Below are 27,836 nucleotides of genomic sequence, written 5' to 3'. Positions count from 1 at the left end.
GAATTAGACGGTGTCTCCAAACTTCCATCTGGTGCTGGTATAGCACATCAGATTGCGCCTCCTAGTGGCTGTGAACAACGTGACTGGATGATTAAGATGCGTTATGATCTTCCAGCACGCCAACAGGTCATAACTACACCGTTGCCTTTCAACTTTTTGTGGGGAAAATATTCCAGAACCAAATACAAGTAAAACCAGTATCAGTCGGTATTCACATATGTACCAGTCAAAAGCACGAGGACACGTTTTCTCATTCAACAACATGACAAATGTTTGACTGGTACTGTAGTTGACGTTTTGGAGCAACAGTAATGAAAAACAAGAGACATTCATGTTTGATTGAAAGTTGGGTGTATCTATAAAGGTCAGTACCACACGGTCACTGTGTTTTGTAGTGTTGGAGTGTACACGACAAGGACGGTTGTTTATTATGCGTGTTACCAAACACACACAGAAGGGTCCCTCCAGCCCTTCAGTGACGTAGCTTTTATTTTGAAAGTCTGGAGAGGAAACTGGGTCGTTATCGCGGGCAACTGGACACCATCCTATTAAAAAAAATCGACAACCCCCTCAGTTTGTCGAGTCTCCAAGTAACTTTGGTTGATTCTTCATCGGAGTGTACAAAGGTATACAAAATATTTAAAAAGTATTAATTATACACGTTAAAAGTTGTTTTTCACAACTCTCGGTCAAGACACACACCGTTATGGACCCCAGCGCCCCTCCGAAGGATTGGACGAAGGAGAAGTCTTCCATGGGCCAGGTGGCCCCTCCGCCCTACCAAGACAATCCGTACCCAGGATACCCTCAGCCTGGGCCGGGTTACCCTCAGCCTGCACCGGGATACCCTCAGCCTGGTTCCGCTTACCCTCATTCGCAGGTAAGTAACCATCAGTAAACGTTTGGAAACTTGTATGTAAAACGATGTTAATTGCTTATATATATATCTATATCTATATCTATATCTATATATATATATATATATATATATATATATATATATATATATATATATATATATATATCTATATATCTATATATATCTATATATATATATATGTGTATGTATGTATGTATTTATTTATTTATTTAGTGTACAATGAACTCCCCTTAAACAAGTTGATCATTTATTGTATACACTGCTTGAATGAGAACAGCAAATGTGCTTCCATTAAAGTACCTGATTGTTCATTTATTTATTTAGCCAAAACTTGGACATGAGAACAAATGTTGGTGCTTAAAATGCATAGAAATATCCTAATTGTGATATGGAGGCTGATTTGTTTAAGTTTAATTTGCTCTCTCATCATTTGACAAGAGTGAACAAGCTTAGTCTAAATAACTGTCAGTTGTGAAAGAGAACTTTTCAGTTTTGTTTCTCGTTAAGGCTGTCTGACGAAAGTGAATTTTTCATGTGTGTGACCTACAGGACACTCCCTATCCACCACCGTATGGCGGTGCTGTGTACGGACACCAGCAGTACACGCCAGGTCACCAATACCCACCCCAGCCTGCCACGGTCACTGTCCAGCCCACGGTGTTTGTGACCCAAGGCCCGTTGGCTAACCCTGTCAACGACTACCTGTGCTACTCCATCTTCAACATGTTGTGCTGCTGCCTGCCCCTTGGAATTGCCGCCCTCATCTACTCTATTAATGTGAGTTCCAATCAGTAGCATGTACACCACCTCACCCAAACTGCATATGAGAACTTTGGAGTGGGGTAGGTTGTGGGCCTAGGCTGTGTAACTTTAAGGGCGTACTCCTATTAGGCCACTTACACCATGCTTGGGCCCACTTCACAGCTAAAGTGCGGCATGCTTGACTACTGTGAGTGCTCTACACTGACATGATTGAAATAGGTGTCAGGCACGGCACCATTACATGCACATGCACAAGCACAATGTAGCTTAGTCACAGAATGACTAGAACGCAACTGCTTCTCACAAGGTTATTAATGATAACTGACGCACTTTATCATAGAAATAAATGTGAAGACTTAAAATAGTCCAAAAGTCAGATCCCACTTGCTCGCCTGCTCCTGTATTTGTGTGTGTGTTAAGATGTGTCGTTTTAATTAACAGCCGCCACTTTCCACCAAACACGAATAACACACAAAGTCAGGGAAAGGTATGGTTTCTTTGTTTCAGATGTGCACAGCGACAAGGAACATCACATGGTTACATTGCACAATTTCACACGTCTGAAAGAGAAGGAAGAAGCATAGTTATTCAATCCTAGCCTTTCTCCATATACATTACTAATAATTCATTCACATCATGTGTACTTTTAAAATATTTGATTTCTTATTGAGATTGTACACCTCCTGTCGCCCGAAATCAGTTGGGATAGGCTCCAGCATACCCCTGCGACCCTAATGAGGAGAAGCGGCATAGAAAATGGATGGATGGATTGAAATTGTGTTCACTTCTACGTAAAAAAAAAAAAAAAGAAAGGAAGGTGCTGAAAGAAATATATAGAAATGTGTAAATAGTTTTAAAACATATAGCTCGTGTAGTATATAAGAGAAAGAAATAAAAAAGGGTAAACACAAGATTAAAATTGAACAAAAGTTCTAAAATCAAAATAAATATGTGGATAAAATAGAGACAATACACAAGTTAGAATAAACAAACGCATTAAAGATAAGTGAAAGATCAGCGAAGACGTTGAGGAAAAAATATGTAAACACAGGATTAAAAATTTTGTACCGAATCAAACTATTCATGAGTCATTTCTGGATATACATGATGAAATAACTTATTGGTTACATTCAAAGAATGAAATGTTTTGCTTCATATTCTTGAGTTTGGCATAATCTGTTATTATTGTAGAATTGCTGTGGTGGATTGTTGATGAGTCTTTCAAGTCTTTCTGTGTTGTGTCTTTTATATGCTCGTGGTCCAGATGATGCCATCTTCAATGTTTGTCCAGTTCCTTGATGTCTGCCTTGAAGCATTTAAGCAATTGAAATAAAGTCATTGCTAGTAAAAGGTGTTGTATTGTAATGAGCCGGGTTATGTTAGTGGTGACAGAGTCAGAGGAAGGGTTGTCATGATACCCGAATTTCAGCAGTTGATACCAGTACCTGTAAATTTTAATGAAGGTCGATGCTTATTCGATACCATGATCAAAATTAAAAACCATGTACTGTAAACTGCGATGTATAAGACGCTACTTTTTTCTGAAACTTTTAACCCTGCGATTTATACAGCGGTGCAGATAACCTGCGGCTAGATTCCAATCTCCTTTAATTCAGAACTATCACTAATTGTTTAAATACTGTGCCGCTCGCGAGCCAGTGAGGAAACGGTAGCACGGCAGGAGCCACTCACGAGCTATCAGCTATCAAACTAATCACGCAGCAACTTAACGCACCTAAGACACATTCAAACATGCACCAATACGAGTATCGCTCTTTTAAAGCCCTCCCACAATGCATTGCGTCTGAGCAATGCATTCATTCATTCATTGCCATAACGTCAGCATCCCTCTACCTCCTATGGCTCCCTCTGGTGGACAGATACAGCATTGCAGCACCATGCATCCATCCATTTTCTATGCGGCTTGTCCGATTGAAATACTTCCCCACATGAATGTCTTCACACGATGACATTATTTCATTCACATCTCACTTTCCGCTCTTCCGTTTTTATTGGCCAAATCCATGATTCTGTCCACGATTCCGTTAATGCGGAACTCATATTCTGGCCTGATCACCTTGTCTTTTTCTCAGACTTTTAAATTTTTTTTTATAAAACAAACAGTAACACTTCCCTAGTACAAGGCACCAAGAAGTTGAAGGATAAACCACAACACTCCCAGCAACAGTACATGGTTTTATTGTTACATAACATCATCTGTTGTTCAGTTTAGTTGGACCATATTGTGTCAACTATTCATAGGGACAAGGGTTGCACACAGACAACGCTGAGAGGATAAAATCTGTGGGAAATGTGGCAAACATGGTCTGTTTGTGCACCTCCTTTTTGGATGAAGTACTTTTCCTGGTAAATACCACAGCTTTTATTGCGTCATGATTCTCGTAAGTCCTCGAGCTCCCCCAGTGCCTTCGCTCTGCGTCTGTTCCCAGAAGCACAGGCCAGATGATTGTTATAAATTCCAAAGCTCGGGCCTGCATGAAGTTTGGTTTTCTTATGGTGTTTCTTTTGTTATTCTAGAGTAGGTTGAAAAGTACATTTGGTTGTCATGATCATTTTTTGTTGTTGATATGGAAATTATGATAAAAAAAATTATTATGAAATGGAAGGAATAATGCACTTGCAAAGCTTTTATTCATATCTGGACATGTGTTGTTTGTATTTGAGGTCAAATTAATTGCTGTAAACCTGTGAGTCATTTCTGTGGTATGAGGGAAACACACTTCTTTAGGACAGAATACCTCTTAATTGTTTCCATGTGGTCAGTTTGAACGGGAGGAAAAAAACCTCCCCTGGAGCTTTGTTTTCTTAAACTAATCAGGCGACACTTGAAGTACAATGTTTGCTCAGCTAGTGCAGACACCAGCATTACCGTGTGGGGTGCTGATAGAAACTGAACATTTCAAGTTGTGATGTTTTATCTTCGGCATGTTTAGCACATTCGCTTGTATAGCTTCTTTAGGTTTTGATCTTTAACAAGCACAATACAAATACTCATTTACCACTGTGAATTTGTGTTTACCAGAGTCGGATAAAAGTAATTTCGCAACTGAAAGGGAGGACCCTGGGAGCTCAAGGTTTTTACTTACAGTGTTTCCCATACGTAGGTATGTGCGTAAGCGCCAAATGGCAGCTCAGAGTACCTTGGCGTCCATCGGAGAAGTGCTGGGGAGCACCCCTGCTGATGACCCGTGTGGTGGGATGTTACTGGACCACAGTTTGTCCATAACAAACACCATTCGAACATAAGGATAAGTGCACGTGACTCCAGGACACCGTAGGCCTCAGGTCCATGATCAACTTTGTAGTTGTATCATCAGACGTACGTCCGCATGTTTTAGACTCACGGATGTGGAGGGGCTGAGCTGACAACTGATCGCCACCTAGTGATGAGTTGAATTAGATGGACAGGCGTGGCAGACCCAAACGTGCAGTGAGGCTGGGTGTGCTGGGAACGTATTCCTTCATTGCTGAGGCAGCCGATCGGAGCTGTGGCCGCAAGGTGGTCAGCAAAAATAAAGAAATTGAATAAATTGGTTGGTATTAGTTGGTCCTTACATTGCTTTGAAGCAGAACGCCAGATGGTCTGGTGTTTTCATGTGGTAACAGGGTCCTAAAGTGAATTTTTAGAGATGCAGCCAGTGTGCAATTTCCTGTGCTTCTTTCTTTGTTTTTGTAAGAACCAAGATTGAAAATACACACAAAATGTTATGTGACTTAACTTTCAGGGAAATTATTCTATTTATTATAAATGGCAGTGCAGTTGAGCGGTCAATTGGAAACTCTAAATTAGATGTGGATGTGAGTATACATGGTTGTTAGTTTATATGTGTCCTGTGATTGACTGGCTATCAGTCCAGGCGTACCCTGCCCGTCACCCTAAGTCAGGTAGGCTCCAGCTTACCCATGACCCTGAACAGGATAAGCGGCAGAACATTTTTTAAAACTGCAAATATTTGCAGAGCATATACTAAGAATAACATATTGTCGGCTTTGTGTGAAACTGTGTGTTGCTGTTGCGTGATGTGAGCTGTTGGGCGACGTGTTGTCGGGCTACCTACATCAAATTAGCTGTGGGACATTCCTGATGAAAGCCTTCAGTGTGAGGCTGTCTACATATTGTAACAAGGACACGGTTGTGTACCAACTATAGCTATAATTGACTGCAATTTTCCATGATGCGATAAGACCAACGCTGTAAATTTATCTGTGGAACATCCAGTAAATACAGAAGCATTGGAATATTGTATAGTTTTTTTTTACAGTAAAACATTCTTATTTTCAATGTTCTTTGATGGCATCATATCTCATCTTGTTGATGTGGCGTAGTAAGTAGACTTTACGGTGGAATGTTAGAAGTGAAAACTTTGTTTTGACATGGAGTTTTTATTTATTTATTTTTCCCACTCGCACTGATGCACATATGTATTGTGTCATTATATGAGGAGGATAACTACAACAGCATAAACACCTTGCTGTAAGCTTATTGTATTTTTTAGACTACACGTCTAATATATAGACGTATAGTCGACTATACGTGGAAGTTTCTCGCGCTTTGTAAACATATCAAACAGCAGTGAATGTTCCAGGAAGCCATGGTGATGAAAAAATCCTTCTTTAAATGCGCAATGAGGTTAGTCGTATTAAACTTCCCCGGTTCTGTGTCACCACGGGAAATGCAAGTGAATGCAAGTTTTGCACTCAGCTGCAAATTTTTTTTTCAGATTTTAACAAAAAAACACAGCGACACGGCTGAGATCACTCTTGCTCCTTGCTAAACATGCTAGCAGGCTGTTGTTTTGATCACATGGGTTCTGCATGCTGAATAAAAGGGCTGCTGCTGGATAGAAGTGCTGGTGCGTGGTCTGGAATGGACTGCTTGTATATAATGTGATACTGTTTTTTTGGGTGATATCGGTCTTATATCAATATTGGATCTGGACACCCGTAGTTGGGAGTTTTTATGATTTTGCCTTTATGTTATGCTTTTGAAATCAAACACCCAATAACAGATACAAATCTGGACTAGACATAGGTATGGCATCTAGTTGGCATTTAGCAGCTGTTTCCATTAGTGCTACCAATCTTAATCTTAATGCAATAGGCTCAAAAGCACAACATAAATCTGCAAGAGTGATAGCGAAAAACATAGAATTCTTAAAAAGAAAGTAAGCATTAGTGAGCGCAACACTGTCAAAACGCCAAAAAGATAATTTGGTTGTATAAATAGCAAAATCATAACAACGCTGTCATTGTCTAAATATTTCCTGACTGTAAATGGAGAACATGGAATTTCATCTCCATATTTGTGTGAGCTGATATACCGGATGGAGAAAAAGAAAGTGAGGTAGATAGTGGAATGAGAGAGGAAAAAACAGACAGGAACAGAAGAGTGCTGGGGAGATATGGGTCAAGCTGCTGGAATGTGTCCTACTTAATATTCTCTGTTTGGCATTTCAACCACAATGGCCAAGAAAACAAAAGGAATGCTCAAGCAAGGCTCTTGGAAACTGTCTTTCCCACATGTAAGGAAGGAGGCATGTAAGCATTCACAAGAATGGAGACCACTGCCAAGGTTGAACAAAAGTTAAATCCCATATTTGGAATTGTTTTCCCAACCACCCTGTGGCAAGCAGCAGTGTCCGCAATCAGCAGATGCGCTCTGACTAGAATGAGAATAGATTGCAGTGAATGTGAGGCCACATCCAATTATCTTGTCATCAAAACACAACATAAGACAACATAAACAACAAAACTAACTCAGTACCAATTATAACGTGTGCTAGTATGACAGTTCCATTATAACGCACCCGAGTTTGCACTGAAATGTAATGTTTCATAACGTTTCAAGGAAATCAGTCATGTATTTGATGCATTTTTTGCGTAATCCTACTTACCACCTACTCCTTACAAAACAAACAAAAGTCCATCAAAACAATGACAGGTATACATTTGACAGATGGATCCTCATGTAGTAAAGCAAGAATTACTTTTACCAGACACCATGAGAACCGGTATCAAAAACCTGTATAAACACTCGGTATGCCAGTTGTCATAAGGGGGTACGTGAATAAAAATTAAAAACAATTAGCGCCTAACACTGACAATTCCGAGCGCACCTGAACGTCTCTTAGTACAGAGCGGAAAGCAGAAAGAAGGAAGGAGCCACAGCATGAAGTTTTTCATTGCTCTGTGTGAGTTATATGAATAAATAAGTTTGATGATTATTCAAGATTCAAGATTCAAGAGAGTTTTATTGTCATGTGCATGGTAAAACAGCAGTTATACCATGCAATGAAAATCTTATTCTGTTCATTCTCCCAAGGAAAAGAAAGAAAAACACAAGAAAGAATAAGAACATAAGAAACATAAACACATATACATAAATACCAAGAAATTAAGCAACAACAACAGAAGAGACATTAATGCAAGTAAATAATACAAATAAATAAATAAATAAATAAAGTGCTATGAGTGTGTGTTGCGTGTGGCGTGTCTGAGTGCTTCATTGAGAAGCCTGATGGCCTGTGGGTAAAAGCTGTTTGCCAGCCTTGTGGTCCTGGACTTCAAACTCCTGTAGCGTCTGCCTGATGGCAGGAGTGTGAATAATGAGTGTTGTGGATGTGTGCTGTCCTTGATGAGGTTGTGTGTTCTGCGTAGGACTCTAGATGTATAAATGTCTTGCAGTGAGGGGAGGGCTGCCCCAACAATGTTCTGTGAGGTCTTGATCACCCGCTGGAGTGCCTTCCTATCACGTGTTGTACAGTTACCGTACCAAACAGTGATGGAGGCGGTAAGGACACTTTCGATGGTGCATCTGTAGAAGCAACTCAGGATTGTGGTGGACATGCCAAATTTCCTCAGTCTTCTCAGGAAGTACAGTCTCCTTTGGGACTTCTTCAGAATTTGTTGGGTGTTGTGAGACCAGGTGAGGTCCTCGCTGATGTGTGTGCCAAGGAACTTGAAGGTTTTCACCCTCTCCACCTCAGTCTCACCAATAAACAGGGGTCTATGTGGCTCCTTTTCCCTTGTTCTTGGGTCGATGATCATCTCTTTAGTCTTATCTGTATTGAGAAGGAGATTGTTATCACGACACCAAGCTATGAGGTCCGCCACCTCTCTTCTGTATGATGTTTCAACACCACCAGTGATCAGTCCGATGACTGTAGTGTCATCCGCAAATTTAATGATGCTGGTGTTGTTCTGGGAGGCCACGCAATCGTAGGTGAAGAGCGTGTAGAGGAGTGGACTCAGCACACACCCCTGTGGGGTCCCAGTGCTCACAATTCTTGAGCTGGATGTGCGGTTGTGGACTCTGACTGACTGGGGTCTGCCTGTGAGAAAGTTAAACACCCAGTTACAGAGGGAGGGAGACAGGCCAAGTGTGAGGAGCTTATTTGTGAGTTTGTGGGGGCTGACTGTATTAAAAGCGGAGCTATAGTCTATAAATAGCATTCTGACGTATGTGTCCTGGCCCTGTAGGTGAGAAAGGGCTGTGTGGATGGCAGTGTTGACTGCATCATCCGTGGACCGGTTCTGGCGATATGCAAACTGTAGAGGGTCCACAGTTGCCGCCGGGATGCTCTTTTTGATGTGGGTCATGACTATTCTTTCAAAGCACTTCATAACAATAGGAGTGAGTGCTATAGGGCGATAGTCATTCAAGCAGGTCACGTTGCTCTTCTTGGGTACGGGCACTATGTTGTGTATTAAGAGTGCTCCAATCCCTGCATTGTGAAAACCTGTCAGTGTATGTGCTTGTCACGATGAGAGAGTGGGGAGTCCCCCAAAAATGAGGCTTTATCACTGCTTGTATGTATTTTTGTACTTCAGATGCTGCTTTATCATGTTTGTTCAACTTTCCCTTTCAAATTTGGTATCAAATTACGGTAATATGCAGACTTCAATAATAGCGATTGCAGGTGGACAAAAGTGAAGCTCAAGATCCCAACATCCAGCTGAAATAAAAGACATGTAGGACCAATAGATATTCATCTCCAAGAGAAACTCGCAAAAAATCTATTTATCAGTGCTCATGTAAAACTTTTATCAAAATTTGACCATGCAAAACACACATTTTTGAACCAGAATTACTTACTATAAAATTAACCAATTAATCATGCTTAATTTTTCAATTTAATGAAAATTAAATTGTTTTTTTTAAGTGTGCAGGAGTAGGGGGTGCATGGCTTCAAGTCAAATGTCTGAAGGGGTACGAGACTGTGAAAAGTTTGGGAACCACAGATCTACACTACATCATCTGAAGCAGTTCACGATCAATATTTATCTAATAACATGACAAAAATCTTAAAACCTTTGAAGTAAAATACATCCATCTAACAAAGATTTCTCCTCAATCAGCCAGAACAGTTGCTTTGATCAGGGCTGCAGGGCTGGAGAGCTGCTTCCAAGTGCTGGTTGGCTCGCTGTCTGTATGAAAGATAACTTTCTCCTGGATTCTTTGACGAAGTTGTGTGACGCCAGCAGGTGATAGTCACTGAATTGTTGACACTTATGTAGCATAAACACACAAACCTTTGACACACTTAAACAGTTGTTCAACTACTCAGCTAATTACTTAATAAGGCATTATTTCTATAAACTACTTGTAATTACTCACTCAGTTAATCATAAAACAGTTCTATTAACACTGTACATATATTAAGGCACTCAATATACTGTACATCAATGCAAACAGTTATTCTAAAATGTACTTGTAGTAATTATTTACCCACTCCAATCTTATCCGATTGGAGTCACCGAGTTAGTGTCTGTCTCCTGGACTATATAATCACGCGTCGGTGGACTGGACCGACTCCCATCGGTGGACGTACATACCGGTAAGCTCGCCTTGACAAGGTCTGGTGGTGATCCCGGCCCACGAGCTGGTCGTGTGGAGCATCCGTGGATACGGGGGTCGTTGGCGCCGAGGTAGAGGCAGAGACGTAGAAGGCGACGACGAGATCGTTCCACAGACATCAGTCATCAACCTCCAAGCTGCATAGGCGTCTCCGTCGATGGTTCTGCCGTTGATGCCTCCACGATGCCATCCTCCTGGTCACGTGATATCGGGAACGGTCTCAGTTTAGGGATCTCTGGGGTGCCGCTGACTCCTTCCTCTTCAGCGTGCTCTCGGTCTCCTTCTCTAAGCATGTTGTCCAAACGAATGACCAAGTCAGTCAATTCATCCAGTGACTTTGTGTCTTTGTCCTTAACACGGACGTGGAGAGCCTTGCGGAATATGCCTTGAAGCACCACCTCATCATATCACCTCATCACATCACATTGTACTCGAAAATCTATGGAAAAGGCTGGTACAGAGCATCATTTTTGTGTGATATCGGGCAACCTACTTCCTGCTTCCCTACTCCTGATAGGGTGGTCGAACACCGTCCTCATTTCGGCCAAAAATAACGAAAAAGATGAGGGAATGGCAAGTTTAGCCTTGCTCACGGCTTAACCCATGCAGCTGACTTATCGGTGAGCAGGCTCATGATGAATGCCACTTGAGCTTGGTTGTACTGGGCTGCTGGTCAAATACCGCCGCGAACACGGATGGAGGAACTAGTAGCATGAGGCAGACTCCTCATTTAACAGACTCCTTATTTAACAAAGGGTGTCCACAAGGGGAAAAATACAAACACAAAAAAGGGAAAGTACAACCAAAAAACCAGCGAGGCAAGCTAAAATGCAAAAAAATGGAAAAATGCACCACTGCTGGAGAAGTCAAGCAGGGAACAAGGTACATACAAAAACTGACAATAGTGGACCAGAAAGCACAGAACGAGAGGTAACACGGGGCAGGGGTTGGCAGGAGCCTGGCGAGGAGCAGGGAACAATCTGGCAAAGGTTTCACCAAACACCTAAAGTAGTCCTGATACTAATTGGACGCAGGTGTGGACAGGTAAGTCCTCCCAGGCCCGTCTCCAGTGTGCTGAAACAGAATGCAGATAGGCGGCGGCAGAGCAGCATAACAGATCATGACAGGATGTCTGGGAATTTGATTCTGAAAGCCCTGGGCAGATTGACATGGCAACACACAGAAGTTGAAATCTAATTAGACCGAAAAAAAAAGTCTAACATACGCATACACTACTGGAAGCACTGAAGCCAAGAAACACGCTAAACACGCAAAATGAAGATAATAGACTGTTGTGAATAAATTAATATAATTAAATGGAACAAATACAACGATTTAAGTTTGAAATGTAGGTCATTGCTTCTGGTAGTGGTTAGCCCTGACTGCACATCACTGTAGTCAAGTGAGTGTAGCCTCTTTGATTGCTTCTTGTTTTAAACCACCATAAGAAAAGGCTGAACAAATCTAGGCATGGACAAAATGATTAGACCACCCCTATTTCTTTAGTTACTGATCCATTGTAATGCCTGGTACAACTAAAGGTACATTTGTTTGGACAAATATAATGATGATAACAAATATAGCTCATAAGAGTTTAATTTTAGAGCCGATATCTAGCAACTTCCATGGTTTTCCTGATCATAACCAAAATCACTGAAGTTGTTACATGAATAGATATAGCATTGTACTGCCAACAAATGTAACTCTCATGACTTATTTTTATTGTCATGGTTATATTTGCCCAAACAAACCTTTAGTTGTATCAGGCATTAAAATGAACAAGAAAACTGAAGAAACAAGGGCGGCCTAATAATTTTTTCAATGACTGTATATGCACGACCAATGTCCCCTCTAAGCTGCACGCGTGTGCAATTGCGCACTCTTCTCGTGTTCTCAGCGCACAGCAAATCCATGCAGCACACAAAATACAGTCCAACTTGGACTGTAAATGAAATAAACACATAACGATGTATTCTGTACCTTTTTGCAATGCAACTCACTCACAAGAGGTAGCAACATATAACACAATGACCAACACTGTCCAGCCAATGATTAAGATCCTGATGGTATGTATTTACTTACGCAGCCAATCAAGTCATTAACAGCGTGTTACGTGCTACATGCCGCTGTTTTGCAGGTGAGCATAACGGTGCAGCGAAGTTAAGAGAGCTAAATGCTGCTTGCTAACCCGTATTATGGCGAAATGAACGGGCAGTGCAGTAATGTAAAAAGTGGTTCTTTTAAAATGGACTAGCTGTCGGAGTTTGTGTAAACAGAAGAACAAGAGGGCAAACAGGGTGAGATTTTTTTCTTTTTTGAATGAGAAAGGGCTGCTCTAAAAAACATGCTGCAAAGCCAAAGTAGCAAGCGAGTGAAATGAGTGAAAAGTGAATGTGTGGCGTAACTGTGCATGTTTTACTGCAGTGCTTTTATTTTGATGGCCTGACGTACCGAGTTTGTGTTGCTGAAGGGACTGGAAAGTCAGTTAAGAGTTAATTTTATTTTGTCGCCCAAAGTCAGCCAAACCCCCGTGACCCTAATGAGGCATAGAAGCGGCATAGAAAATGGATGGATGGATAGACAGACATAAACAAACAAATATGGCATTAATTTCAAGTACATTTCCAGAATAAAATAGTGCTACAACAGGCTGCTTTAAAACAGAAAGTGAAGGTTAAATAAAGAAATAAAAGTATACCTAATTAAATGAAATGTTAAACTAGGGGTTTTCTACAAGATTCAGATGGTTAATTGTATGAGACCAAGGCTTGTTTTGTTTGAGGTTGGGAATAAAGAAAGCAACATTGTGGAATCCTCCTTGCCATCTGTTTGAAACCAGGCATGTACAAAATATGACAGAATGCTAATTCTCAGTTCTCACGTTACTCAGGTTTTGGACAGGTGTGATACTACAATGTGCACGTCTGATGGCACTCACAGAGGTCCGAAAAATGCTCAGGTCGTTTTTGTGTAAGCCGAGATACTTCCAAAATTAGGGGGAACATTGAACGTGACTACTCTGAATCAGGAATGAAAATAGCAAACATTCCTTGGTCAGTTGAGAGTGGCGCAATAAGTCATGTTGCTGGCGATTCTCAGCAGAAAGGATGTTGAAAGTGCTGAGGGTAAATGCGAGTCACGAAACAATAAGGACATTTTGGAGAAATGAAATTTTGACAGCAACATCCGGTGGATCATTCATACAAGCGAAGCATTTTGTCGGTGTCCTGGGACCGCGTGTCATCAAAGGGTTCTTTGTTCACCAAATCATCAGCTTGTTTTGGTAGTTTAGCATCTAAAGACAGAGGACAATATAGCCACTGTTTGTACTCTCTTCTCCATGGCTGCCGATATGATTAGTATTTTCCGTCCTGAAAAAGAACCCTCTCAGCTGCCACCAATATGTAATTCATTATTAAATAGAGAACTATAAATAGTGCATACTAATCTTAATTATGTTTAGATCCATGTAGTATTAAGGATCTAGTATTAAGGATGCAAGTGGGCCAGCAGGATCTAAAGAGTATAAGTAAATGTCCACCAATGCTAGTATGATAGCATTGTGCTAACCAGCCAATAAATGACCAATATGTACAGTCATCCCTTGTTTATCGCAGTTAATTGGTTCCAAACCCGACTGTGCTAAGTGAATTTCCACGAAGTAGGATTCAATATTAATAAACGGAATATTTTCATAATCAGAGCATAGAAAACCTGTATATGACTTTCTGAATAAGAGTTTTAATATTATGAGAGCCCTGTAGACATGACACACTTTTACACTCCTGTTATTCTTTGTTTTCATCACATTGCACAGACTACAGGATCACTGCAGGGACATAAGAGACGGCCGCCGCTAGCATAGCAAGCTAGCGACCTAACTAGTTAGCTTTTCCAATTTGCTTAAATTTAATTGCTAAAATTAAAATGTTTCAAAACGGGGGAAGAAGGACAGAGATTTGTCAAAAACCTACCACTTTCACACGGAATGGGAACCTTTTTTTCATTTGATCTCAGTCATGGCATGTCCGTCTCAGTCATGGCATGTCCGTCTCAGCCATGGCATGTCCGTCTCAGCCATGGCATGTCCGTCTCAGCCATGGCATGTCCGTCTCAGTCGTGGCATGTCCGTCTCAGCCATGGCATGTCCGTCTCAGCCATGGCATGTCGGCTTGGTACTGCTGGCTCAGTAGCCCGTCTCCATGCGGTGTGAAAGGTAATGTAATCTAACGTCATGTCTCATAGCATTACTGATGCCTAGTGACCAGGACAGTACATATAACTTGTCTTTTAATATTTTAGGACTAATAATAGGCCAGAGTCAACCACGAAACAGCGGTCATTTATTAATGAATTCTTTTTAGAAAAACCGTGAAATAGTGAAGGAGCGATGAACCGTGATATACAGTGGTGGTGTGATGTTTGCAATCACTTTTTCAAAAATAAGAAATCAGGAAGTGAAAACACTTTTTCACACCACTGTAGCGAGGGACGACTGTATCCTGTTTTACTAGCTGCACGTATTTAACACCAACAACAGCATATGATTGTTTTACTATCTCATTCAACTGACAATAACAAAGCTTTATCTATAGCCTGTAATGGTTAAAAAACTAGTATTGAATTCAGTGAAGTGTTAGACCTCTGGGCGGAGCCTGTTCTGTGCTGTTCTGTGATCGGCTAGTCTGCATTTCAGTGATGTGGAACCCGAATCGTCATCCGAAACATCAATTACTCAAATGAAATCATCGAAATATTTCAGAAATTCAGATTTATTGATAGTAGTTAGGCTGGGCTTTCCTTTTTTGTTCATTTTCCGTTCCACATCTGGGGTTGTGCTGCACAGTAAACAGTAGGCTGTCCTTGAGTAACGATTTTCATAGTTGAATCTGATTTGTTAGAATTTGTGCATAGTCAACTAATCGTCAATTGTTTTTGGGGGTTTTTAGAGCCGAGCTAATGGGGATCCCTACAAATAAACACATCTCATATGCAACTTTTTCGACCTCAAAGTTGTTTATGTGTTAGAGAGTGTCTGATGCTGCAGGTACTTAAACATGTTGCTGAGCTCCCACTAACCTGGATGCCTAAAACAAACAAAAAAGAAAAAGTTTGAAAAGTTTGTCTATGAAAAAGTATATGGGCCCTGAGCTGGATTTATGAGTTGACCCACCGTATTAACACTTGTATAATTTGTTTGCGTCCTCATTGTTGGCATAAGACAGAATTTATCATTTTACTTACCTGATTCTGACTGGTTAGGGGAAGTCAGATATAGCGCATCAAAGACGGGGCACTCGGTTATTTCTACGCCATGATTCCAGAGGTGTTTAATCATGTTGGTTGTGCACACTCCTCTGCACGATATATTTGTGTTGCAAATGTTGTAGAGTTGTTTTTTTTTTTTATGAACTTCAGCCAAACTTTTGAGCCGCTTCTTTGTTGGTGTTTGCCGGCTTCTTCTTTGTTTGTGTTTGCGGGTATTTCTTCTGGTCAGAGGACTGGGCATGAAACAAGGAATCGAAATTTTTTAAAATAGAATGATCCTGGGAGAATAGGAATGTTAATCCCGGTTCCCATTGAATCTTGAGACTCGTGCAGCCCTACTCAGCACCAATCTTGATCACATGACATTTCCATTCGATTTGACTGCAGGGTTGATAGTCAAATCAGACTCCTCCGAATCGAATACTTGGGTATTCTAAGATACTCCTAGTGTACAGTATGTTTATCTATTGTGATGTGTCACATGACATATTGCTACAGAACATGTATGTGCATATACGAATATTAAGCAATAAATAAATATTAACTGCTGTCTGCAAGCTACAATCAATGCACTAATTTGTGCTGCAACCTGCCCGAGTACCCGGGACCTCCCCCTCACACACAAACACAGACCAGCGAGGTGCAGCTCTGCCTGTTCCACTCACTCGGCTGCAGCAGAGAAGAGGATGAGAGAAACAGTGAAAGAAACTGCATTTTTGTACACCATGATAAGCTGTCATTTTGGAAAACAATATAACACTACCCTACACTTTAGTGCCCCATTTGAATAACGTGCTGTCTGGGTCCGTCAAGGAGAACATTCTCGTTATTTTCACGCAAGTTTTAGAGAGCATTTTAAAGCGTTTAAATGTAGTGTAAGTTACATCTATGTTAGATAAACAAAGATAGCTGCTACTGTTAATCCACATGTCCACCATGATCTAATAAAAGACAATTACACAGCGATTTCAAGTGAAATAAAGACATATGCAACTGTTAATCCACATGTCCATCATTAATATAAGACTACTACACAGGATTCCACTTCACTTCATACTTCCATGCAGGATTTACAGGCTAATACCATCACAAGTTATTTTCCATCCATCCATCCATTTTCTATACCGCTTCTCCTCATTAGGGTCACGGGGGCATGCTGGAGCCTATACAAGTTATTTTCTTCATTAAAATAATTTATACAATGTTCCAAGTAATGAATTTAGTTGTAATTTTAGATATGACATGTTTGAAAGCAGCTATATTGTTACATAAAATTTGGTTTAATCCTTTGCATGAAGTCCAGTAACATGATTGTTTTTTTTAATTTCTTATTTTGTTTGTAATCAACTTTTTTTTCACTTTTTAATTTTTGCTGCAGCATTTGTTTTTGAGCTGAACTTTCAACAAATTGATATTGGTAAGATGTTTTTGTGAATTTTGTAGTCTTCTGCTTCTTCGTGTTGAATCGTATTTTGGGTATTATAAGCATTTATGTTCATGTACAGTATATTTCCTGTGTATATCAGTGCTCTTATTTCATATATCGGCCAATATATCGGATATCAGCTTTTTTCAGCCCACAATATCAGTATCGGCATCAGCCCCAAAAATCATATTTATATATTTTATGTCAGTTATTGGTCATGTTCACTGTCCACCTATAAAGAAAGCTGGTTCTCTGCCACTGTTCAAAATCAAGCAAGCACGTCAGTAGACAAAGTCCTGATGAGCCACCGTGTCGACCCGTCCTTGTTTGACAAACAACAGCTGTAAGCTTGCACTAGACCACCTGACCCCACTTCTCACAGCCATGTTGACTTTTTCCAGTTGGGTTGCAGACTGGCCTGTTTTTCTTCTTAGAGAATTTAGAAGGATGTTTATGAAAGTAATGCACTGTCTTAGTAGCTCGTACAGAGACTTCTGCGATGTTGTCACAGATGCTGGGAACTGTTTAGTCCCATGAAAATGTGAGTCTTCTGTGTGCTTTTTGCGAGTGAAACGCTGGAACTTGGGTCAAATTTCTTAAAAGACCTACATAGACAGACTACAATGCCATGTGAAGTCGATGTGATGGACAGGAGAGACGGGTCGACTTGTGGCAGGTGCAGGAAGGAGGTGGTTTGGAAGTGCCATGACTGTGCAGTATAGAGGACAGAGGCTGTATTTGCAGTATATGGTGCATTTGCGTGTTTTCTATATTTCATAGTTGTGATTTCCTGTGCATCATATATAAATGACAGGAAGAAATGGAAAACATGTGTCAACCTCTTACTGCAAAATTACAGCAAAATTGACAAAATACAAAAAAAGAAATACAAAAAAATGCAAAGGGCTAAAATAATGACAAATTTACACAAAGAAATTACAAAAAACTTAGAAATATTTTATTTTTCAAACAGTGAAATTGTAAAACAACACGCACTAATAAAATGTGCAAACCCTCCCAACTCTCATGCAAAAAGATACTTCACATTCCAACAAAGCTTTCTCTTCTGAAAATTTTACTTTGTCTTGAACTGAAACACAAGTCTTTGAAAGCATTCCACAGTTGCCACACCTTCCCCCCCAAGTTTGACCCACACTCCACAGGTAACGACAGCATTTACATATGAAAACTGACTGGTGAGGACTATGAACTTGTTAATCCAAATGCACAGGGCAATTTTGGCCCTCTCTGGTATTTCTAGGGTGGGAAGGTTGAGGCTGGTAGTTCTAGTGTTAAGAGTTATGCTGCCTTTTTCCTTGATCTTTTCACCCACGACTAGAATATTCACTACTTTTACCAGTGAATTTTATCCTGTTTCAGATGTTTGTTCTAACACTGATTTTTAAAAACCTCAAATAACTAGAATCTGTAAGAAAAATTTACATGACCTTTCAAGACTCATATTTCTTCTGCTGCACTAAATCTGTGTTAATTCTTGTCTCGCGAAATTGTGATCTCGAGTCACATTAGCATGCCATCTAATTTCTAAATTACATTTTGTTAAAAAGAAATGACTTAACGTGCTGCAACACAAACAAACACTGCAATTTTACTGAACGACTCACGGTGCAGTGCTGCAGCTCTGCCAGACTGACATCTATTAACCGAGCAAAGGCTAAAGCTAAAGCTAGCCCGAGTAAGGAGCCAGGCAGAAGCCTGCTGTTGGCGCTTAAGAGCAGTGAAAAGAGAAAGTGAAAAGCTACTATACGGGGCAAATGATGTTATTGCAAGACCAGCCATTTTCAATCACTGTGCACTTCATTTTTGCTAAGAGGCTCATATCAGGTCTGCAGTGTACCCTGTTTTTTTGTTTGTTTTTAAAAACAAACGTCACGGATCTCCCACCAGAACTGGACTCACGGGACCAATTGGGGGGGTAAGTCACTGCTGGTGTAATACACTGCTGATCGCCAATGTCAAAATTTAAGCTATCCCTTTAAGCACATGGCCCTGTACATGATGAGTGTCCGAGTTAATCATTACCTCAATCAAAAATGTTCATTGCCTTTCCTTCACCTTATCTAATGTATTGCCGGTTTGCTGCTAGTGTCAGCCACAGTCCCAACTTCCCAGAGTGCCTTGCTACAATAAATCCCAGATGCGGGGATTCAAATCAGACCGAGTGGAGCTTTGAAGTTTCACAGTCCTCCATTTGACAAGGCACACAAATAGGCTGTGGGCTTCAGGCCTTGCATACAATGTATCAGCAAAACAGCCATGTGTTGTGTTTCTATGTGTGAATGGAGGCATGTTTAGCAAAGAAACACAAGACATAATGGATGAATCAGGACAATCACACTGTACAACAATGTCAAATCACACAACAGCATTAGCCAGTTGAAAGATCTTTAGTAAAGCACTGAATTCCAGTCTCGGCTGTTGTCCAGTACCGGCTGGCCTTTGAGCTTTGCAGATAATGCCATAGTCAGAGGATTTTACAAACAGTAGCGTTAAGTAAACACTGCTAATGGCAGTGTGTGAAAACCTTAAGCGTCAAACTATGGAGGAATACAGCAAGGTTGGTTCTTACAATACTCAGCCAACACACTATACATTAACTACGCCAGCGTTGTGTCTCGTGGAGTCGCAGTACTGATGTCCAATTTAAAACAGAATGCTCTTCAAAAGACAAATTAGTCTGTGTTGGCATGTTTTTTTGCATGGTCCGGCATTCGTATTATTCCACACGGGAACGTTCTTGGGATTTTTCTTTTGCCGCATTCAAAAAAAGTTGCGTCCACACTGTGCTGGGTTTTTATATAGTTGCATCCAGACAGGAACGGATAACCGAGCGAAAATGTTTTAATACACAAGGCGCACCTACGTGTGGCGAACTAACATGCAGAGGGAACCGCGTGACACTCCAAATCATAGAAGAAGAAAGAATGCATGCGAGTAAGTCCGTCGTCTTATCTACAGTTATGATAAGTGGAATTACTTCTACGAGTCATGATGGAGAATGTCAACTGGGGTGAGTCATGTCCGTCAAAATGTTCAGATATTATGTTGGCTTGTCATCAAAGCTCACTTCTGGTCACGTGACGGTGGGTCTGTGACGTCATCGTTCTCATGTAGAGCTGTCCACACTGAAACGATAAGCCGGCGTTTTCAGATTTTCTCTGGAAGCCGTTTTAAAAAAATACTGTTTCAGGGCACCCAGGTCATCCGTGCGGATGAGAGGCTGAAACGATAAAATCCTTAGCCGTTTTGACCTGAAAATGTTTGTGTGGACAGCTCCTTAGATACATACTTTTAGGTCATACATTGTTTTCAGGTGTTATTTTTACAAGGTTTTTGTTATGTAAACATGCTAGTGATGCACCATTTTTTTTTCAAGCCGATACCGATATTTTTATCTTTTTTTTTTAATTATTTAACTATAGTTTGTGCACAATCGGCGTTAAGAAGGACTCAAACAAAATTGCATTTGACAAACTTTACCTGTAGAGTTGTCCTAATCAAATATCATGACATCACTACTAATTAACAAAACATTACAAAAAATAGTGGCGGCTCAGAATTACACACCGTGGCTCCAGCGCCGTTATTTCCGTCATGAAATCACAGATAATTTTAACACTTTTCAAACACTGCAGCGATAGAAACAAGCCCCGGTTTCCGGGCGTCCTGCCGATGCTGGCGTTTCAGATGGCTGATAAGGTTTGATGTGTTGAAACTTTTTTTTTCCCGTCATGCCGGAGCTTTTGATGCAACTATCACGCGAAATGACTTCCTGTGAAACAGTGAATGTTTGTCTAAAAGTGAAGCCAGGGGACGTTAGGACAGGCCGTTAACGTCACAGACAGGCAGGCAGGAGAAAAAAGCAATGCTTGATTTGCCCACCAGCAATCTCTCCTCATTGCAGCGTGTTTTTGTTCAGTTTTCTGAGCTATTTTTTTTATGTTATTGGATGTATTGGTTTGACGTCATAAATCCTCACATCAACCTGATAATTATCGAACTGTTAATTCTCGTGCACTCATAAAATATACCCTTTCTCTAGCATAGTACTAGAAGTGTTCTGCTTGAGTCAAACTACTGGCGGAAAGAGACTGGAACAGGCAGTGTTTTGCTTGAGCCTTTTTAAGGAGTAAAGTTGAGCATGTGATGTACAGTGCAGCCTTTTCGGTCTAAGATGTTACATAACGTGTTGTGTAAATCAAGCATGGCCCTTGAGGACAGCGCCAATAGTGTTTGAAACAATACGCAACCCTGAGTGAAAGGGAGCCAGGCAGCTGTTGGTAATCATGACCGGCTTTGACACAACCTTCTCACGGCACCAGCAAACCACACACACATCCTGACATGTAATATATTCACAGAAACACTATCGAATGTACGTAGAAGCCCACCTCTCAAACCGCATCACCACCTTCAACGCCCACTTTCACTCAACCTCGTTTTTATGTTCCACTAACCAAAACTTTCACATATAAAATGTCACGTAAAATCATAGATCCTCCTATGAACTAAATATTCCAAAACATATAAGGACTGCTATGCATTGTACAGTATATTGCATAATAGTGTTACTTTATTTGATCAGACTAATGCAAACAATAAGTGGTCCATGCTTATCAAGATGCAGAGAAAAGGGGAGCGTATGTATTGGGGGGGGTTTCCAAACTTGGATCAAGAGTTTTGCCCTCCACCCGAGCAACTGGTATGTCACTCAACTGTGTGACGCACAGGAGTTGACTGAGTGGGAGTGGGAAGGGTCCAGTTACGTGTTGTTGCCTGGTGGGACTCTAGAGTTGACTTAAGGGGAGGGGGTTTGTTAGAGGCGCAGATCATTTTCTCCAAATGAACAGTGACGTTCCCCACTCACTTTGATGCATATGTTGTTTTTCATTTCATTTTTATCCTCCTGCCTGCTGTTTCCTCACAATCATCACTCAACGTGCCGGATTTGACTTCTTCGGAAGCAGCTGTTTTTAATCTGCGTCTTCCTTGCAAAGCGCAAAGAAGTGAAAGGATTCTTCTGCTCTTATTCTCTTTTATGGAAATGTGTTTGCCAACCTGGAGCCGGTGTCTAAAACGAAACATCCTTTGTAAACCTGACAGGTTTTCTCAAGAGGAGCAGATTTACTTGTCTTAAATGCTCCAAGTCCCCCTGAGCCACGTCTTATTATCATTCATGTGTTTAAAAAAAAAAGTCTACTTGTGATGAACTGTCCCTCAAAACTATTTGTGTTAGATAAGGCTTGACAAATATTAAACATCCATTTATTTATATTTGACCTGCCTGGAACCCATTTTTGCATTATGCCAAGAGGTCACATGACTGCGTGGATGTGAAAGTGGCCTCTACTTCAGTTTTCTGTGAGAACTACATGGAAGCTAATAAAAGTAAGAATGTTCCCATATAGAGGTCGACATGGCTGCATGGGTTGTTTGTGAGCATCCTTACCAATCTCCTTTCACCTGAGGGTGACACGTTGGGTCTTCTTCCAGATCTCGGCCAGGTGGTGACACATCCAAATTGCTTGTGGACGATTGTTTGAACTCATGATGTTGAAATATGCACTTTTTCAGAAATGTCTTCTAAGGACTGGTCTAAATCTGTAATTCTCCTTCTTAGATCATCGCTGAGTTGGGCTCCGAATATTGCGTGCCTAAATGAATGCTGTCCAACTGCCTAATGGCTAAGAGAAACTATCAGCAGCAATCAGTCACGAAGTTAAAAGGACTTGGCCTTGTCAAGTTAAAAGACAGCGCCACTTTAAATATGTATGTATGTGTATATGTTACTCATGTATGTTAAACTTGAAGAATACAGTACATACAGTATATGTGTGTGTGTGTGCGTGTGAGAACCTGTAGCAAGTTTTCCAAGATGAGTAAAAGCTCTTATATAGTAAGTAAAGTAGGGTATAAAACTAATAGTTAACTCATATACAGTAGACACCCGTACAACGTAAATAATCCGTTCCGAGAACGTTTACGTTTACGGTTTTTACGTTATACGAAGCGTAAAATACATGTAAATAGCCTAATCCGTTCCAAGATCTTCCCAAACTCATCCCTTTGGCCCTTCAAAAATATTCAAAGTCCACCAAATATGGTGGGAAAATATAAGAAAACGTTAGCATAAACATAGTAGAGTAACATTCCAATATAAAATAAGGTAATAAATAAGATTACTGTAAATGAATAAAACTTAAAAACAAAAACAATCAACTAGTTTAAGGGCAACTACGATGAGGAAGGGACGTTGAAGGGAGAAGCCTGTCTCTCACAGAAACTCACGTACGCGCTGTATAAGTCAGCCAATGAGATGAGAGCGTAGGCGGTGCCCCGATAATCAGCCAATGAGAGCGTGAAGCGTCAGAAGGCGTCACCAAGTGTACTCTGTTAGTCATGGAAAATGTTTCCCTCTCTCTGTCGCGCGAGCTATTCAAATCGAATTTCTGAACTTGCACCGACTTGGCGCTTTACGTTATATGGAATTTCTTCCATAGTACGATGTAAAAACTTTACATAAATTCTTTACGTTCGGTGGAATTTACGTAAAAGGAGGTTTACGTTTACTACTGTACGATACTTTCACTTCACAGGGACCAGTGATATAAATGTTATGATAAAGTCAGTGCAGTACGTTAACAAACTGTCTTTTGGACAAACTGTAGATAGTGTGTGTGTGTGTGTGTGTGTGTGTGTGTGTGCGTGTGTGTGTGTGTGAGATAGAGAGATAAGCACAACATTAGGAAACAAAACGAAATAGTTCCTGCTCTTATCAATGAATTTTACCTTTCTTGGCGCTGCCAGTTCATCCGGTCCAACTAGGAATGGTTGCTGTCCTTTGCTTGGCGTAGTCACGGCCCAACGGTCGCATTCGGTCCATGACGATGGTCGTTTTGTGTTTGGTGCTGCGTCCAGCGGCATTATGATGAGTCTTATTGGCCTTTTGTTTGAAACTTGAGCGTCTCACGCCGATTTTGTACTCCTGTGGATGCAAAGTTACGTTTGTTAACAGGGTTCTTGCAGGTGGCCTGCCCTCATTTTGAGTTTTGGAAAGTCTAATTTATTTATTCATTCATTCCGTTTCCTGTTAGGGGTCTTTTTCCCTAAATGCAATCTTATTTCTAAGATTTTGCATGTTTTGTGGTTAACTTTGAACTATTTTTCTGTCTCCAGGCCCGAGAAGCCAACCACAGTGGGGACCAGCTGGCGGCAGAGCGGAACAGCCGGACTGCCAGAACCCTGAACCACGTGGGCCTGGGACTCGGCATCGGCGCCATCATCCTCATGATCGTCTACCTGGTGGTTGTGGTGTCTCTGGTGCATTAATCTTGCCTAAAAATATCTTTCAAACGTTTTCCCATAATTCTATTCTCTCTGTAACATTAAAGTCACCTGATTGGCTATTAGATAAAAGAAGCGAGATGGACAGCAGATGTCTCTTGTATGACGATTTGATCTGTTTGCAACCTGTGTGGAAAAGTTAGCAAAATATTTCTACAAATGTTCCTATTGTTTTGGTCCCTGGGTTAACGCACTCGACTGTTTGGCGGAAGCAGCTCAAAACTAACCTCAAACAAAGAGGAAGTAAATAACTCCATTGCATGGACGTACCGTCTGCCACATCCATTCAGGGCCAATCATGCAGCCTTTTGGTCACGCCCGGTACACATGTCGAGATCATTGTTGTGTCTCTAGTGTCTCAAATTGAATACTTCCATCGGTACACTTCAATACAGTATATGGTGGACATTGTGTACTCACTTCATGAGTGCGCAAATTTTGACAGCGTAGTCCTGTTCCAAATTGATTATGGTCATTACCGTAATGCCAGTCTAAATATTTGAGGGGAGCATTGAAAAGTGCATTGCGTTTTGCTGTATTTCTCAGTGTGAACACGCTTACGCACGCAACAGACTAAGTCTCTTCTTGATAATAATAATGGATTAGATTTTATAGCGCTTTTCAAAGCACCCAAAGTGCTTCACAATGAAGTGAACCCATTATTCATTCACTCCTCAGTCACACACTGGTGGCGGTAATCTACATCTGTATTCACAGCTGCCCCGGGGTAGTTGACGGAAACGTGGCTGCCAATTCGGACCCGCGGCCTCTCCGACCACCGCCAAACGTTCATTCACATTCATTCATTCACCAGTGTGGGCAGCACTTGCCCAGGGACACAACAACAGTGGCTGGGTGGAGGGGGCAAAGTTCGAACCGCTGACTTTCCAGTTTCTGGACGACCTGCTCTACCTGCTCTACCTCCTGAGCCACTGCCGCTCTTCTTTTAATTTCACCTATGCGACTCATTGCTCCCTATATGTGCCCTGCGATTGGCTGACGACCAGTCCAGGGTGCACCCCGCCTCTCGCCCGAAGTCAGCTGGGATAGGCTCCAGCATACCCGCGACCCTAGTGAGGATAAGCAGCATAGAAGATGGATGGATGGGACTCATTGCTGCCTCATACAGGTCGGTCCAGGTACTATTTTGTCCCGTGTGACGTCTCACACATCAAAAAAATGTGTTAAGATTTTAAGAATCTGTGCGTGTGTACCGGGCTTGAGCAAGCATGCGGGAAACCAATTTCCAAACAACATTGGGTAGGGGTGTGGCATGTGTCAAGACAGAACGCAGTACATTTCCGGTGGTGCAAATCCAGTTTGGAGGTCGGTCCTCAAGCGCTTGCTCCAGAATGCTACATGCTACAAAGAAAATCTCGATGTCTTGCCGCCCCCATTCACTACGTTTCAGTTCAGTCAGTTGAGTGGGTTTTTCTGCTTGCGCACAAACACAGTTTTTCACTCTGATGCATCCTTAATGGAGACGCGGCATTTAAAAGGGATCATAGGCTAGTCTTTCAGATTACTCCCTCCACTTCAGCCTTTCCAAAGATTCGTATTTCACCATCCTGTTAGTTAGTTACTGCTGAAGCACACGTGCGAATAGCATACTGAGATTTACATTTACTGTAGCTTCCTTCCACTTTGCCCTTTGAACGGGATCTATCGCTGTGTTTGCCAACGTTTATTGAGCCAATTAACTTACATATTTTACTTGTACATGAGAAAAATATCACACAAAGTTTATACATACTGTACTGAAATAATGACGATTTCTTTTTTTTTTACTCACACATTTAATTGTTCTGCCTGTCACCTTGATGGATAAACAAAGGTACTTGTTTTGTAGTAAATAAATAACAATTTTCAGACCAGGTACGAAAATTGGAGACTTTCCCACGGCACAGTGGTTGTGAATCACTCATCTATCATGACGAAAATGTCGACTAAACCTTTGAAATGTATGCCATCCTTTCGAGACTTTTTTTTTCCAACTAACCAAAGAAGTGACAGGAGAGATGTGCCGCGCATCTGAGTGTATCTCATGTTTTAGTTGACTGTATGTAAGCAATCATATTTTTCATAGTGTAGCCAAATAGGAATGTAAAGTTAGTTGGCAGAATGCAGATCTGCTGTTTATTCTTGCAGAATATTTGATGTTATTCTCTAATCCAAAGATGAAAAAGCACACCTTTACTTTGTAACTAATGACTTTATATAAATAAAGTTTTAAAATATTTTGAAAAGAATATGTCTGACTTTGTTCTGTTGCAGAAACCCTGTGTGGAGTTTGTTCTCCCCGTACTTATGAGGTTTTTTTTTATAGTTATTACATCAAGAGTGCATGTGTTTGACATATTTATCAATGTTGACTTAAGATGTGTCTCTTGTCAAAGCAGGTCAGTGTTTGTCAAATTTCCTTGTGGCCTCATGTCTCATTGGCACAATAAAAGAGCACTAAACTCTGAGGGAAGTAAATGTCAAACACGTGGCACTGCCATGTCAATGATTAAACCACAATCATCCATGCAACTTGGTGCAAATTCCTTTCAAACAAGCAAGCGGATCATGCTGATCATGCTAAAAGCTGATGTACTGCATGTAACTAATAGCTGGCAGCATACAAGCGTCTTTATGAGCAGTCATGGGTACTAGGGTTGAGCGACACTGCAAATTCTGGTAACGATTCGATACCAAGTAATGAACTTATACATTACATTTTTCAAGCTCTTTGAATGAGATTGCCTTTAATTTGTTGACATTTTAATAAAAATATAACAATGTAACGATACCAATCAAGTAATACAAGTACTCCCTCTTAGCACATGCAATTGTTTGCTCAGAATAAATAATGTATAACTGAAAAACAGCAAGAACTACTATCGTCTGTCACTCCCAACGCCGTCTTGTGTCCAAGGACGTACTTCCTGATAACAATACGAGCAATATAACAACAAAATTCTTAGAAGTGAACTGAAAAATATCGATATCCTCACGCTGGTATCAAGCCGATTCTGAGCATACCAATTTTGGTTCGACCCGCCCACGTCGAGCGTCCACTCCCTTTCACTTGGGAACTCTCTTGGAACATTGGCGCGTTTGTTGCGTCATTGTTGTCCTCATCTGGAACTTCCTGTAAGGTTGAACAGGCGTCAAATGGCCCGTATTTTGTGAACAGGGACAGTACAGTACATGTTATCATCGCAATTCTGTGTGATAAGGGGTCTACCGTAATTTTCTTTACCCCGTCTTTGCTG

General features: G+C 41.0%; 1 protein-coding gene across 2 annotated transcripts; it reads left to right on the top strand.

Annotated features, from left to right (window-relative positions):
• Positions 1-485: 485 nt before the first annotated feature.
• On the top strand, positions 486-26,828 carry LOC129185371 (proline-rich transmembrane protein 1-like). Of its 2 annotated transcripts, XM_054782353.1 has the most exons (4): positions 486-626; positions 695-880; positions 1,430-1,657; positions 24,412-26,828. In XM_054782353.1, exons 2-4 carry the CDS (start codon positions 707-709, stop codon positions 24,562-24,564), a joined length of 555 nt encoding a protein of 184 aa, XP_054638328.1. In that variant the 5' UTR covers positions 486-626; positions 695-706; the 3' UTR covers positions 24,565-26,828. The 2 variants fall into 2 exon arrangements, with proteins under 2 accessions (XP_054638328.1, XP_054638327.1); XM_054782352.1 differs by having other exon boundaries at positions 556-880.
• Positions 26,829-27,836: the final 1,008 nt, after the last annotated feature.

Source organism: Dunckerocampus dactyliophorus, chromosome 7 (genome assembly GCF_027744805.1).
Source record: "Dunckerocampus dactyliophorus isolate RoL2022-P2 chromosome 7, RoL_Ddac_1.1, whole genome shotgun sequence".
Lineage (NCBI taxonomy): Eukaryota > Metazoa > Chordata > Actinopteri > Syngnathiformes > Syngnathidae > Dunckerocampus > Dunckerocampus dactyliophorus.
The sequence above is the reverse complement of the archived record's forward strand: the minus strand, read 5'-3'. Positions and strand labels throughout refer to the sequence as shown.

Excerpts from the sequence above, each read along its gene's own strand:
- LOC129185371 (XM_054782353.1), top strand. The coding sequence starts at position 707 with ATGGACCCCAGCGCCCCTCCGAAGGATTGGACGAAGGAGAAGTCTTCC. Across the intron at positions 881-1,429 it reads CCGCTTACCCTCATTCGCAG|GACACTCCCTATCCACCACC; the intron begins GTAAGTAACCAT and ends TGTGACCTACAG. Across the intron at positions 1,658-24,411 it reads CCCTCATCTACTCTATTAAT|GCCCGAGAAGCCAACCACAG; the intron begins GTGAGTTCCAAT and ends TTCTGTCTCCAG.